At 27.3% G+C, this 15,298-nt stretch overlaps 1 protein-coding gene across 1 annotated transcript in view; it reads right to left on the reverse strand.

The window, feature by feature from the left end:
* LOC117172305 (transcriptional-regulating factor 1) overlaps positions 1 to 15,298 on the reverse strand; it is a 640,201-nt gene that overhangs the window by 154,148 nt on the left and 470,755 nt on the right. The window contains exon 6 of the mRNA XM_033360077.1: positions 13,928 to 14,046. Within this exon, the coding sequence (XP_033215968.1) occupies positions 13,928 to 14,046 (119 nt within the window). The remainder of the gene's footprint in view (positions 1 to 13,927; positions 14,047 to 15,298) is intronic.

Genomic DNA, 15,298 nt, shown 5'->3' on the forward strand with positions numbered 1-15,298 from the left:
CCCCCCCCCCCCTTCTGAAAATTACGCAGCCTTAAGGAGAAACCCGATTTCACGTTTATACTGATTTTTTTCGTCTTGATAACAAGTCTACGTGAACTTGTGGTGTATTTTACTAAATAAATAAATTACTAATAATTTATATTAAACTTCAGTAATAAATCGATAATTAAAATAAAAAAGTAATTTTCAGAGTAATTGTTAAAATGTGCCTCATTGAATTTTATGTGACAGTTAATCCGGGTATTATTGCATTTTTTAACTAAAAGGGATCAATTTGTATCAAAAAATGGATTAGTTAAACTTTTAATTAAAAAAATTATTTTACATTAGAAAAAAAGGAATTTTGTACCAAATATTTGATTTTTTTACTAATGTATAGAACTTTCATGACAAAATTACGGATTTTGTATATAAAACAGTTGAATTGTCAAACCAAAAATATAAAACTTTGGTAAAAAATTTATTTTATGCCTAAAAAGGCGAATTTTCCACAAAATACAAGAACACTCAATCCAAAAGTGGAATTTTTAACTAAACTAAATTAATTTTCGACAAAAACACGAATTTTAAACAAAATAGTTCAATTTCAACAAAAAATTAAATTTTTTACTTTAAAAAAGCAAGAAAAAAACAATTTTCAACAGAACAGGTCCATTTCCAATAAAAAAAAAAAAAAAATTCAGAAATATTTTATTTTCAAATTAAAAAAATTTATTTTACATCTAGTTAGAAATGTCGAACTATTTTATGTTATTTGAAGAGTTAACTTGATCGATAGTTTTCATTTCTATTTTTAAAAATTGTGGAATCATATCTACACTGATCGCTGGTAGCCACCTCTGATGATGATACAGATTCCTTTAAATTACTGGTATTATAAATGTAACACTTAGCTTGAATTAGTAGTTATTTCTGAAAAAGGATTCGTCTTTCGACATCTCTAATAGCTTAATTGAAAAAGCAACTAACCGGCAATCGAAAGTTCTGTGGTTCGTTTCCCAGTGGAGCGAAGTAAGTAGATATTTTTTCACAAAAAATTTAATTTTCCAAATTTAGACAGTAATTACTTTTGTTTTATGGTCACATCAATTAGTAATATAAAACAAAAAATGACAATTTCGCAAAATTATATAAATTGTACCTGATTTGAAAATTTGAATTCATTAAACATTTTTGAAGAACCGCAGATTGTTCCAAAACAATTATAAGGTTGTAATACAAAAACGCAAGTCGAAATGGAAAATTTGAGTTGATTTGTAAGCCAATAATAAAAACATGTCGATTCTAAGAAGTCTCAGAATTGAAGTCACTCATATGACGTTAAAAACAACATTATTTTTAACATAAAGAACTTTATAAAGGCTGGGATAGACAAACAGAAAATGAAAACTAAAGTTTACATGAAAGTTACGTGAAGATAATATTCAATGAAACTCGAAGCTATAACAAGTTTAAAGAAAACTTCTGATGAGGAAGAACGAAATTGAATTGAATTTGACATTTTAAGAAGAAAAATATAACTAACAAAGATATCATTATTTATTAATGCTTTCATTAATTTTATTAATGTTTGAAATTGCAGCCTGTAAATTAACATAAATATTATGAAATTTGTTTATGGATAAAGACACAAAGATACGGTTTTGGTCAGTATTTTTTTCGTTAGCTAATAAATTAATATCATTGAATTTAACATCAAAATAATAATTTACATTTCAAGAATGTTGTGAGAAACCTTTATCTAAAATTTACAATGTCACAATCTCTTTTGTGTTCAGCAATTCTAGCTTTAATCAACTCCCAGTTTCATTAGTATAAACTTTATTGCAACATTTGGGTTTTATTAAGTAAATAACATCAGACAGATTTACAATACTATCACTGTACCATTATATATCTCATGAATGCTTTAAGTAACAATTTCATTGGCTAAATAAACAGGATAATTATTGTATACTAATGTTGCTTCAAATTAATTTAAATTTTCTTTTCTAAATTTAATGTCACCTAATCTAACATATTTATTGAATAAAGCTTCCATTAAACCGATTTTATGACAAAATATGTTATGTAAATTGTAACGGAGGTACCTCCAAGACTAACAGGATGCTTTGTACCAATATGTTCATACACCACCACTCGGAATTTAATTATTTGTAAACCAAGATAGTTAATAACATTATGAATTTAACGTTCATGGGTGAATTTAATGCAATTTTTTATATTATTAAACACATTTGAAAAAACATTAATTTTGTTAGAAGGAACAATTTCAAGGATATCATCAATGCATCTTATTTAAAGAGTAGGTGTTAACTCGGTATTTTTTTATTGAATTTCTTTATTGAAAGAGAAAACGGCACCTTTAAAAATAGTTCTAGTGGCTATTAAAATCCATTCTTAGTTGTTTTTATTACGTTCCCAACTATTTTTAAAAAACAAAATAGTATTCATAGAAACTAGTTTAAAAATATTTTGAAATAAATTAAAATAAATTGCAAGTAAAAGACTCAACTGTGGAAACAATCAGTCTCCATCCAAGCCAAAGGTTTCTGAACATTTGGGAGAGTATAAGCTTTTGCTTTAACTCAATTGTGAATTTTTAAACGCTATGCACATTGATTCAGTGCATTTCTATAAGGGGTCATTTTTAATAACGCCAAGGGTAGTGAATTGGAAACTTAGAAACTTCAATTTTAAATTGTTTTATTCTGTTTATAAAGGTTATATTTTAAAGATATTTCAAGATAAAATTCTTTTCTTTAAATATTAATAGTCATAGAAATAAAAAATTGGTAAGAAATTTTTTAAATTAAGTTTTTGGCCACGCTACTATAATATTCTTGTTAGTAATTTATTTGTCTTGCATTTCTATTTCTTATTTTCAGTTGCTTCCTTGTGACGATTATATTGTTAAAGATTCGTCATTTTAGTTGAAAATTGATTTATTTTAATTTTTTTAGATGAAAATTTTAACATTATATTTTTGTTGAAAATGATTTTTATATTATTTTTTGAAAATTCAACAGCATGAGTAAATTTTGAAGCGCTTTGTTAAGAATTTATTTTTTGGTTAAAGGTTTGACAGTTTGGTTAAAAATTTAACTATTTTTTAAAATTTGTTTAAATTTGTTTGAAACTAAGATTTTAACTGAAAATGTACTTTTTCAATTTTTGGTTAAAATTGATCTTTTTTAGTTAAAATTACCTTTTTTGTTTAAAATTTATATGTCGATTTGAAAATTAGGCCCTTTTACAGAAAATTTGTGTTTTGATTTCTTCCCTAAAAAATCTTTATTTGTTGAAAATTTGATTATTTTGTTGAAATGCTTTATGAAAAACTTAATTTTCATGTTAGCAGATTCATAATTTTAATTGAAAATTCATCTCTTTTATGGAAAATTGAACTATTATGTTAATAATTAATTTTCGTACAGAAAAGTTAACATTTTTCTTTCTGGTTGAAAACAGATCTTTTTAGTTAAAAATGGACCATTTTTATTTGAAAAATCGTCTTTTTGTTGGAAAAATCCTTATGATTGAAATATTTTTAGTTTTAAAGAATGAAAATGTTTAGTTAAAAAGTTACATTTTGTGGAAAATTTATATTTTTGCGTTAAAAATTCATCCGCTTTACAGAAAATTTATCTTTTGGCTTAACAGTTCAACAATGTGGATAAACCTTTCTTATTTTAGACTATAACATTTTTACTTGTTGAAAATATTATTTTTGGTAGGAAAATTTAACTTCTAAATTAAAAATAAAAATCCTGAGTTAAAAATGAATTCAAAAAAAATGAAATTTCATCCTTTTAAAAGAAAATTTATGATTTTCAATGCAAGTTAACTATTTTGTAGAAAATTCGTCTTTCTGGCAGAAAATTAATATTTGCGGGTTGAAAATGCACTTTTTTCCAAAATTCGTTTTTTTTTTATTTTGAAAATCTGTATATTTGGTTAAAATTTACACTACTTCGTTAAAGATTAATTCTCGTAATGGAAGATTCATAATTAGTTCATAGTTCATAATTCATAATTCTACTATTTGTTTGAAAATTTATGTGTCTTATTGCGAATCCGTCTCTTTTATATTTCCAGTTTAGAAGTTGTCTTACGAGGTTTTAAATGCACCAATATTGTAAAACATTCAACTATTTTTTTTTTTAAATTTGATGATTTAAAATTCCACAATTGACATTGGGTATAATTTTTATTCACCCGAATTGGTATTTGTCATCAATTTTATTTTTTTGATTTATTATTTCTCCTATTTTTTATGCTTTCCGAATTACCATTTGCCATCATTCATATTTTTCAAAATTAAAATTTTCCTGAATTTCATTTGTTACAAATTGCTATTTGTTGGCAAATTTATTTCGTAAATGATCTATTTTGTGAAATTTCCATATTTGATACTTCATCGCCTACTTTACATTTACTTTAAATTCGAATACCTTACTTTTTTGAAATTTCAAAGCTTGCGCAATATTATATTTCGGGATTTTACAGGCGTCCCATGAATATTAGGGCAGATTGTAATTAGGCAACATAAAAATGATGCCAAACGGTAACTCGTACTAACTATAATAAATAATTTGAATTAAAAAAATAATCAGACTTGATTTAATTTTTTCTATATACTAACGAGAGTCGAACATATAAATTCTACTCAAGAAATAAAGAATTATGTTTTCTTGTTCATTGAAAAATATTTAGTAAGTACAAAAAAGTAGTAAAAATTTAAAGCGTCTAAAAAAAAGAAACTTGTAGCAACTTATATACTGGAAAAAGTTTGCTCAAAACTTTTCAGCTTTTCTAGAGAATTCTTATGGCTGAGACAACAGAGAAGACTAAAAAATAAAGGAAAAAAATCGGAAGATTCTTCTTCATTGTTGTAAATCCTTTTTCCGAAGACGAACCCTCGTTACTATTTCCTAGAAACAATTTGCTCCTGACAAAGGCAGCTTTGATAAAAAAAAACACTTTCGGATAATCATTTTTGAAATACCTTAAAACCTCAAAATATCTCAATTTTCAAAGATTTTAATAAGAACTTGGAATTACTTGATACCGTACTTTTAATTTTCTTTTTAATTTGAAGAACATAAGAAATAGATTTTTAAGGTATTTTCAAATGAAATATATATTAAAAAATTAAATTCTACTATTTGAATCTAATTTGAATTATCTACAACATTCCATTCTCCACGGTTTCCGGATATATGTCACATAAATGTAGTAATTTATTTTATTTGTATATAAAAAAACTTATTTTCAAAGTTCAAAATTGATAATATTTTATTTAATCAACAAATTGGCACTCAACAGTATTTCAATTTATATTTAACATGAGCACAATTAAATAACTTTATTGTTAATTAACAATTGAAATTTCGTTTTTGAAATAAACGAAAAAGAATCAAAAATTTAGCTCTTCGTTGCTTAAAAATTTATCTATTTGGTTGAAGCAATTTTTTTATTGAAAGTGAATGTTTTTAACTGAAAATTGAAATAACCTATATTTAATTTAACATGTATCATCTTCAGCTGAAAATTCATTTCTTTGGTTTAAAATTCGTTAAAGAATTTAAAGTTTAGTTAAAAGTCCATTTATTTAGTCGAAATGTTTTTTTTTTTTTGATAGAAAATTAATCTGTTTGGTTCAAAAATTATTTCTTTGATTGAAAATGAGTTATATTTTATGTGAAAACAAATTTTTTCTAACTAATAATTTGAGTGTTCTATTTTTTGACTTAAATTTATCTTTTTTGTAGACATTCAAACTTCTGATTTGAATATTCACTTGTTTGGCTGAAAATTTAACTATTTTGTTAAAAATGATTTTTGTTAATAATTTTTCGTCTGAAAATATAGCTATTCCATTTTTGTTTAAAAACTGATATTTTTTAATTAATTCAACTGTGTTTAATTAAAATTATAATATAAAAATTCACTATTTTTTTGTTAGAAATTTCATTATTATAACTGAAAATGAGTTATGAATTATTATATACATGCTTCTACCAAAAAACATTTTTTGCACCATAAAATCAAATTTTGGGGGTGTATAAAAAATTGTGAATTTTAGACTTTTTTATTTCAACTAAGACTACAAGGTCTACTATAACTTATGAAAAAAATTCGATTTTTGTTTGGTAAGGTAGTTTACGTCATCCTATACGTTATGTCTGACATAAGACGGATTTTTCTACTTGATGATTAATTTCATTCGTAAAGAAGAATTTCTGAGTTCACAATTTTCAGTTCGTAACACTTACAGTTTTTTAAAAGTTTTTAATCGCTTACCCTAAAAAATGCTTACTCTAAAGAATCAAAATCTAATACTATTTTATTTTGAAAGTTTTAATTTTTCTTTATTTCTTGATTTTGAGTTGTTTATTTTCAAATTGAAAAATATGTCAATATAATTTGGAATGCTTGAGAAATTGCAAAGCAAAAGAGTTGGGAATAAACAAATTTTCAATTCAAAAACGTTTCGATCGAATAATTTTAGATTCAAATCTAAATAATTAGATCAATTTTTAAAGGTTAACAATTTCGTATTTTTTGTAGGAAATTAATATTTGTGGTTGAAAATTCGTCTTTTTGATTCAAAATTGATCTTTTTATGTTAAAAATGTAACTATTTGGTTACAAATTAAATTAATTTATTGGAAACTAAAAATATTTAATTAAAGGTTCAAGTTTTTTTTAAATTGTATTATTTTAGGTTAGTTTTAAATTTTAAAGTACCATTATAATTAAACTTATTCAAATTGAAAGGTTCCAAATTTCAATTTAACGTTGACGAACCCTTGACTTTAAATTGAATTTAAAGTATAGCAATACAAAATTTAAATAGTCTTGAATTTACAGAAGTTCCACATTGGATTCTTTATATTTTCTAAATAGGAAAAACCAGAATGGCTCCAGGTTAGAAAAACCCTGGAAATCAGAAAATAGTTAGGGATTTTAAATAAAAATTGCAAAATCCAGAAAATTCTGTAAGAAGCACTCTCAACTGCTGTCAGAAATAATAAATTAGAAAATTAAAAATTGTTTTACTCAATTTATAAAAGATTCTATATTAAAAATGCTGTTTTCAACATTTTTTTTTCTTTTGAGCACAAATTTCATAGCTTGTAATTTAGAACGAACCCCAGCTTTTACAGTATGTGACAAAATTAGGATTCTGGTCCTTAAATATTATTGGGAAAAGGAAATGAAAAATTAAGCAGAGAAGAATCAGAGAAAGTTATATCAATAATCTCCTAAATCCCAAAAACTTGAAATGATCTCTTCAATCCGAATCCAGCCACTATTTCACTTGGTATTATGATGTCAACACGATAAACTCCGGGACTTTCATCATCAGCACCTGGCTGGCTCTGATGTTGATTAAACGTTCCGGAGAAAAAATATTTTTATCGAACAGCATCCGCTGCTGCTGATCGCTTTATCGCCGGCAGGAGTGGAGAAGGATTTCCTCGTTATTGCGCATTATCGAATGCAGATGATTCATGGACGACGCTTTGAAGCGCGAATAGATAGAAAGAACAGCTCACTGAAGTGAAAAATCACACAAAATTAAGGGTGGCCACTTAAACTTTAAAAAAAAATAAGGCTATTTACCGGTTTTTTTTCAGTCAAAAATTACATTTTTTCGGTTAGACTTTTAAGCGCTTATAATAGGAATTGACTAGTTTTACGAAATTTTCCATAAAATTAACCGGTAAACTATAGTGCTAATAATTGTTTTTTTTTATATGCTTCGAAAATAATTAAACAATTTAGAACTCAGAGGTAAATATATATAATTTAAATTATTGTAAAAGTGAGTTTAGACTCTAGAGCCCGAAATAGCATTAATGTAAGTACCACATTCCCAAGACTTTTAATGGAAATATATTACATTTTCCACGAAATAGTGGAATTTTCAACCAAAAATATGAATTTTCAGCCGAAGAATTGAGTTATTTAGCCGAAAATTTTTAAAGTCTTAAAATTTTGTTAAGAAACATCTGATTTTCAAATCCAAAAAGAAGAAGAATTTTCGAATAAAAAGTTAAGTTTTAACCAAGAAAGATAAATTTGCCAACAAATTTGAGTTTTCCTATTAAAAAGTTAAATCATTAAAAAAAAAATGTTGACTCTGAAAGCACAGAAGTTAAAGAAAAATTTAATTTTCGACCAAAAAAGTTGAATTTTCAACAAAAAAAAAATGGAGTTTTCGTACTGAAAACTCAAATACTTCGGAAAACATTAGATTTTTGAATTAAAAAAATTAATAATCAAAGAAAAAGTGATTTTCTAGCAAAGGAAAAAAAATAAAGAAATAAAATTTGTGGTTTACACCTCAAAAGTCCAATGTTTTAGAAAAAATTCGACTTTTGAACCTTAGAAGATTTGCGACCAAAAAGGTGAATTTGTATTACAACAGTTCCATTTTCAACTATAAAATATAAATGTTCAACGAAATGGTTGAACTACCAAATGAAAACGATAAAATTTTTATCCGAAAGTCTAATAATAAAAATCAAACAGAATTTTCAACAAAATAGTTAAACTTTTTACTAAAGAGATGAGAGATGGGGGGGGAGGGGGTTATAAAAAGATGTATAGCCTGAAATTTAAAACATTTTAAGCCGTTCTTCAGTTGGTTTTAAATGAGGTCTATTGGTTTGAATATTTACGTTTGCAGAAATTCCCTTTCCTACTCCCCTACTTTCTCCTCTTCACAATAGTTTTCCCTCCACTTACCCATGCTCTTTAATCACTCATTACTCCTCTCATTTCCTTTACTACCCCCACCCCCTTTTTTATCACTTCCTCTACTGTCATTTCCACTCTGCTCACTTTCCCTCACTTCACCTACCACTCCTCAATTCCTCTACTCTCTCCACTTATTTTCGATCACTTCTTCTCCCTCCATTTCTACAAGTTTCCCACTTTTCGCTTTCTCTACTTACCTTCTTTCTCTTAACTTTCCTTACTTCCCTGCTACCCTCTCATTCATTTTCCAAAACTACCTCTTCTCTAATTTCCCCTCACTTCCCTAATTGTACGCCATTCATTTCACCATCACTTAGCCAACTTTTCCTTCTACCATTTTCATTCAAATTTCCTACTTATTCGTCTCTCATTTTTCCTGTTGCCTGGGGCAACGAAACCTTAAAATAAAGTTGAAAATGTTTAAAAGTTTGGCCAAATTAAGTTTTCTACATGTTAAATGTGAAATCGGTTGAACCTAAAGATAATTCGAGTTGTTTACATGTTTAAAGGGTTAAACGCGAAGCAATATCTATTTATATTTCTATTTGTATTTATATTTCAATTTCTATTTCCATTGGTTTAGCAGGGAAAAAGAAACATTCGAAAGGAACAAAAAGTAAAGAGAGCAAAAAAAAATGAAAAAAGAATGAATCCGTTTGTTTGAACATACATAGGTGTCTCTATGTGGTGGGTTCGAAAGGGCGTAAATAATAGTCCTACATGCCATTCAGCAGAGTCAGCTCGTTGGTCGACTCTTTGTCGGAGGTCCAATGAAAAACGGAGAGAGTAAGAGAAACAGAGTCAGGCTAGAATGGACCTGATTCGAAGTGAATCCCAAGTAAAGCAAGAGAAGCTACTGGCCAAGGTGGGATTGAGAGTCTTGGAGTCTTTGAAGAAAATACAACGAGTCTAACCAGCCAAGCCAAGGGGAAAGGAAGAAACCGTCCAGCCTCCACTATTGATTTCCTTTTATTCTCTTTCCCATTCCGGAAAAGAATTGAATCCTTAGTCCCCATAGTACGCTTCCCTGAGCTCGCCACCTGCTTTTCTCTCGTTGCCTTATAGCTTATACATCCGCCGCGCCTTCGAGTCATGCCGCCCACTCTTCTAGAGTCGATGTGGTTCGAGTGCGAATCGATTCTAAGAAACCTTATCATTTTTTTTCAAACACGGAAAGGCGATCTGGATCGGATATAAAGAGAGCAAGAGAAAGAAACAAGGACAAAGATAAACAAAGAAAGAGAAAGAACGAAAGAGAGGAAGAGAAAGAAAGAAAGAGAAAAAAGGGGAAAAGGAAATTACATCCTTCCTCCCTTCCAGCCAATCCGTCGTGTTTATACCATTTCTCAGAGGGAGAGGGACTTCGGCGACACCCACCACACCAGACACACCTTTCCCCCTTTCCGCCCCCCCCCCCCGTTTTTTATAAACCATTTTTGGGGAGAGTCTTTAAAGAAAACAGCCACCAGTCACATCTTTTCCCCTAGCCAGGGTCCCACAGTTCTTCTTTCCCTTCTCTGGGGAAAAGTGACGTTGATCGCACGTAGATTCCAGCTAAACCCTTCCTACTTTTCAGGGGTCTGCGGTTTTTATATCTCTATTTTGGGAAAGAGTGAATTGGGCGACGTCCGCCCCATTCCACAAACGAATCCTTTCTTCTTTCCAGGGGTCCCCAACAATTTGTTATACGCCTTCTCTGGAGAAGAGTGTATTCAGCGACACTCCCCCCCCCCAGACACCCTTCCCCATTTTCAGTGATTATCCAATTTTTTTTCTTTAAAAAATCCCCCATCGAAATGAATATTAAGAAATTATGTAAATTAAAAAAATCGACATTTCGAGAAATATTCATGATATCGATTTAAAACTTTAGGATTCTTATTTTTATTTGAACGGAAATTTCGTCACTTGTAGTCACGACCTTTAAAATACTTTAGCGCAATTGAAACAAAACTGTTGTTTTCAAACAAAAATTATCATTAAAATTATGAACTTTTAAGAATTTTATCTTGTTTTAGCGTTTTTACAACGAAAATGTGTATCTTTATAAAAACGTTATTACATTTCAAAGATTAAAATGTTATTAATCATTCACTTTTTTCGGTTTTTTAGGGTTTTTTTTAACTAAAAACTGATACTTTAAAACACAAATCATTAGATTTTAAAGATTATTTTTTTTTTTAATTCTAGGTTATATTAGCGGTTTACACCGCATATGCGTATTTTTAATAGAACATTGTTAGATTCCAAAGATGACAAATTTGTTGAATTTTAAACCTACCTAAATTTAAACCTTCAAAAAAATTATTGAGTTTGACATCTAAATTCCCAACAAAATAGATAAATTTCCAACAAAAAATCATAAATTCTTAGAAAAATCCTTGAATTGACCAAAAATGGTTGAATTTTTGACAGAATACTTGAATATTCTATAATAAAAATCAATTTTCAAAGAAACAATTGAATTTTTAAACAAAAAAACATAAAACTTTCATAAAAAACATAGTTGAGTTCTTAACACGAAAAGATAAATAGTTAACTTTCAACCAAAGAGTTTAATTTTCAACAACAAAAAATTAATTTTTAACAAAGTAGGTTAATTTCTAATCAAACAGTGGAATTTTAAATCTACAAAAATGAATTCAGATCCATAATGACGAATTTTCAATCAGAAAGATTAATTTTATACCAATAAGACGAATTTTTAGCAACATACATGACTTTGCAAAAGAATAGTTGACTTTCCATCTAAAAAGGATGAATTTTTGGTAAGATGAAATTTCAATAAAATAGAGAAATTTTTAATCAGAGATGAAGTTTCAGCTGAAATTATGAATGCCCTACCAAGAAAATAAATTTTTAACATAGAATGTCAAGTTTGTAACGAAAAATATCAATTTTAAACTGAAAATACGGATTTTCTACAAAACCGTTGAATTTTCAGACATAAAATATGAATTTTCTACCAAAAAGACAAATTTTTAACTAAAAACATGAATTAACAATTAAAAAGATTAAAACGTTAACAAAGAAAAAAAGAATTTATAACAAAGTATGTCAACGATCGACCCAGAAGTTAAAGCTTTTAGCCTGAAAGATGAATTTGCAACAAATAAATATTTTTCAGAATTTTTATCCCGAAAATATTAATTTTTTACCAAAAAAAAGTTAATCTTCAATGGAGCAGCTGCAGTTATAACCAAAATAAGGAAAATTTGCAGATAAAAAATGAGTTTTAAATAAAAAAGGTCATTTTTCAACAAAATAGTTAAATTTTCAGTCAAAGAGTTGAACTTGTAAATAAAAAATTTAATCTTTAGCAAAATGGTTCAACTTTTACCTATGTAGGTGAATTCAAATTGTTTTAATGTTAATTTGAAGCAAAAAAAGAAATGGTTGAAATTTCTATGAAAAATATTAATTTTAAACCGGAAAGCTGAATTTTCAAATGAAATGATGAATGAAAAATTGCAAAAATAAAGGAAGAAAAAAAGTGGTTCAAACTATAAAAAAATAATTGAGTTTTCGACCAAAAAATATGATTTTTAACAAAGTAGTTAAACTTTGAACTAAAGAGATGAATTTTAAACTATAAATATAAATCCTTAAAAACAAAAAAAAAATGATTTTTAAGAAATTAGGTCGAACAAATTTTTTAAACACAATAGCTGAATCCTCAAGCAAATAATACAAAAAAAATAAGAGTTTAAAACAAGATCTACATTTTCTATGAAGATACTTGAGTTTTTAACAAGAAAAGAAGAATTTTTAACCAAATAGTTGCATTTTTATCAACAAAAAAAAGATAAAAGTGCTTCTGAAACAAATGAACTTCAAGTAGAAAACGCAAATTAAAAAAATTTAATATCCATCCAAAAAAGATTGAAGTTAACTTTTCAACACCAAAATGTAAATTTCAAAGAAAAAATTTTATACGAATTAATTGAATTATCAACAAATAGTTGAATTTTTAACCGAAAACGACTATTTCTAAATAAAATTGTTGAATTTTCAACCAGTATCATTTTCATAAAAAAATGCAATTCCTATTAGAATAGATAAAATTTTTTACTAAAAAGACAAATTTTCAAAAAAATAGATGATTTTTTTATCGGAAAAAGATTTTAGTTGACTTTTAAATACCAAAATATGAATTTCTAAAAAAAGTCAATTTCCTACGAAAATTGTTTAATTCGCAACCAAGAAAGAGGATTTTTTAACAGATTTGTTACTAAGCCATCCAAAAAGGGAGACTTTTTAAAAAATGTATTGAATTTTCAAATAAATCATAAAATGTATAACTGAAAAGATAATCTTCAGGACGCATAAACTTGTGAAAAAATAAATAGCAATACAAGACAAATAAATTACTAACAAGAATATAATATCAGGGTCGGTTTGAAGATTCATTTTTAAAATTCTCTTATTTTAATAATAAATAAGAAGAATAAAAAGATTTCAAATTTATTCTTATTGACAATTATATAAAAGTTAAAGAAATTCCTTGACTTAAAAAAAATTATTTTTAACTAGGTTCATTTGTCAGTTGCCATGTTTTTTTGGCGGGAAAAGTAAAATTTATAATAATATTCTGTACAATTACTGAAATTTGTTTATTTTATTTGCGAATTTCGAAAAATTCCCTACATAAATAAAGACCCGCCCCCTTCTGTAACAAATCGTAACAAAATCAATTGACCCCAACCCCCATTGAGCTTTTGCCTAATTTAAGGACGGTCATTTACCAGCATGTTTGACACATTAAGCTTTACGAATTATATAAAATAATGCTTAAAAAAATGTTCAAAACATAAATATTCCTTGAATACATGCTAAATACAGTAACTTAACAAAACTACTCATACGCACAATTTTTGACATTTGTTGATAATGTGGGTTATGCGACACCCCAATCAACTTTCCGTTTTACACTAAATTCACTAAAGACACTGCCTAATTCCACTACCAACTAAAGATGACTGCTGGAGAGTCGAAGGAAATTATGGATAAGGAACCGAGCGTAGAAACCTAAAATGTCGAGTTAATTAAAAAATAAAAAAGACATTCTTTGATGTTTGATTGACACGAGTAAGATGTCAAACTAATTATTTCCGTATGCTGGAATTTAATTACTAAAGACACATGCTAAACTCACAAGTGGTCCTGCCGCTTGAACGCCTTGCCACACATCGTGCAGACGTACTTCCGCTCGTCACTGTGCGTCAGCTTGTGCTTTGTGAGCGCCGATGCGTTGTTGAACACTTTTCCGCATACCTGAAACAGAATTAAAATATCCATCTGGTAAGTTTCTATAAAAACCAAATTTCATATAGAAAAAAAGCTAAAGTTAAATTTTGTTGCATGTACATTTTTCCACTGTTAAAGATTAAATGATATTCAGCGAAATTTTATGCTACGATTGAATAAAAGCTGTCTGAGAGTTAGCCAAAAAACCGACACTCTGAGAAATTTTTGAATATATTTTCTTAAACATTTATTCATTTGTTTTGAACTTTATGTGATTTGATGAAAAGTCATCTTTATTGTCAGAAAATAAATTTTTTTTCTGAAAATGATCTTTGGTTCTTTGTTTCAAAATTAGAAGGAAAATGATTTGATTTTAGTGGTTTAAAATGAATTTTGTTCATTGCAAATTTAACCATTAATTTTTTGTTAAAAATGAATTTATTAGCTGAAAATTCAAATATTTCCTTGAAGATTTATGGTTTTCACGTTAATAATGCGTATTTTTTTATAAAAAATAATTTCAACTGTCGAAAATGTACTTTTCTGTTAGGTTGAAAGTAAACTGCTATGAAGAAAATTCATTCTTTTTATTTGTGATTAATTATTTTCGTAGGATATTTATCTATTTAATCAAAAAATGAACTATTTTGTTTAAAAAAATTTGTAACTGAATTATTTTTAATTTTAAAACTTCAACTTCTCTTGGATGAAAATTAATCTTCTTGGTTTAGAATTCACATTTTTTAGCTGAAAATGCAACCTCTTGGATGAGAGTTGAAATACTTAATTGAATTTTTTTTCTGTATTAAAAATCATCACTTGAGCAAAAGGTTCATCTCCTTTGCTGAAACTCCAACTATTGAGTTGAAAATCAGTATTCTTTTAGTGAAAATTTATCTATTTCATTTTTGGTTGAAAATTGATCTTATTCAAAATTAAATTTTGTCCATTCCGTACCAAAATCATAGTCTAAAGTCCATTTTTTTAGTAATGTCTAGAACGTTAATTTGCTTATTAAATGTGTTATATTAAGAATTTCTAGTAATATTTAACTAGTCCCAATTAAATTTTCTTGTTTTTATATTGCGATTAAATGATTATGGAATTAAATATCAGAGCCTTGTTAATCCTCAATAAAACCTTTTGCTCATTAATTTGTTTACGAAACTACGAAAGTAATCAAATACGAGGGTGGATTGATAAGTTTCCGGCCTGACCAAGAAAAACAACGTTTTTAAGAATTTTTTTTTTATTTCTCAACATAATCTCCTCCAAGGCT

The sequence above is a fragment of the Belonocnema kinseyi genome, chromosome 5 (assembly GCF_010883055.1).
Source record: "Belonocnema kinseyi isolate 2016_QV_RU_SX_M_011 chromosome 5, B_treatae_v1, whole genome shotgun sequence".
Lineage (NCBI taxonomy): Eukaryota > Metazoa > Arthropoda > Insecta > Hymenoptera > Cynipidae > Belonocnema > Belonocnema kinseyi.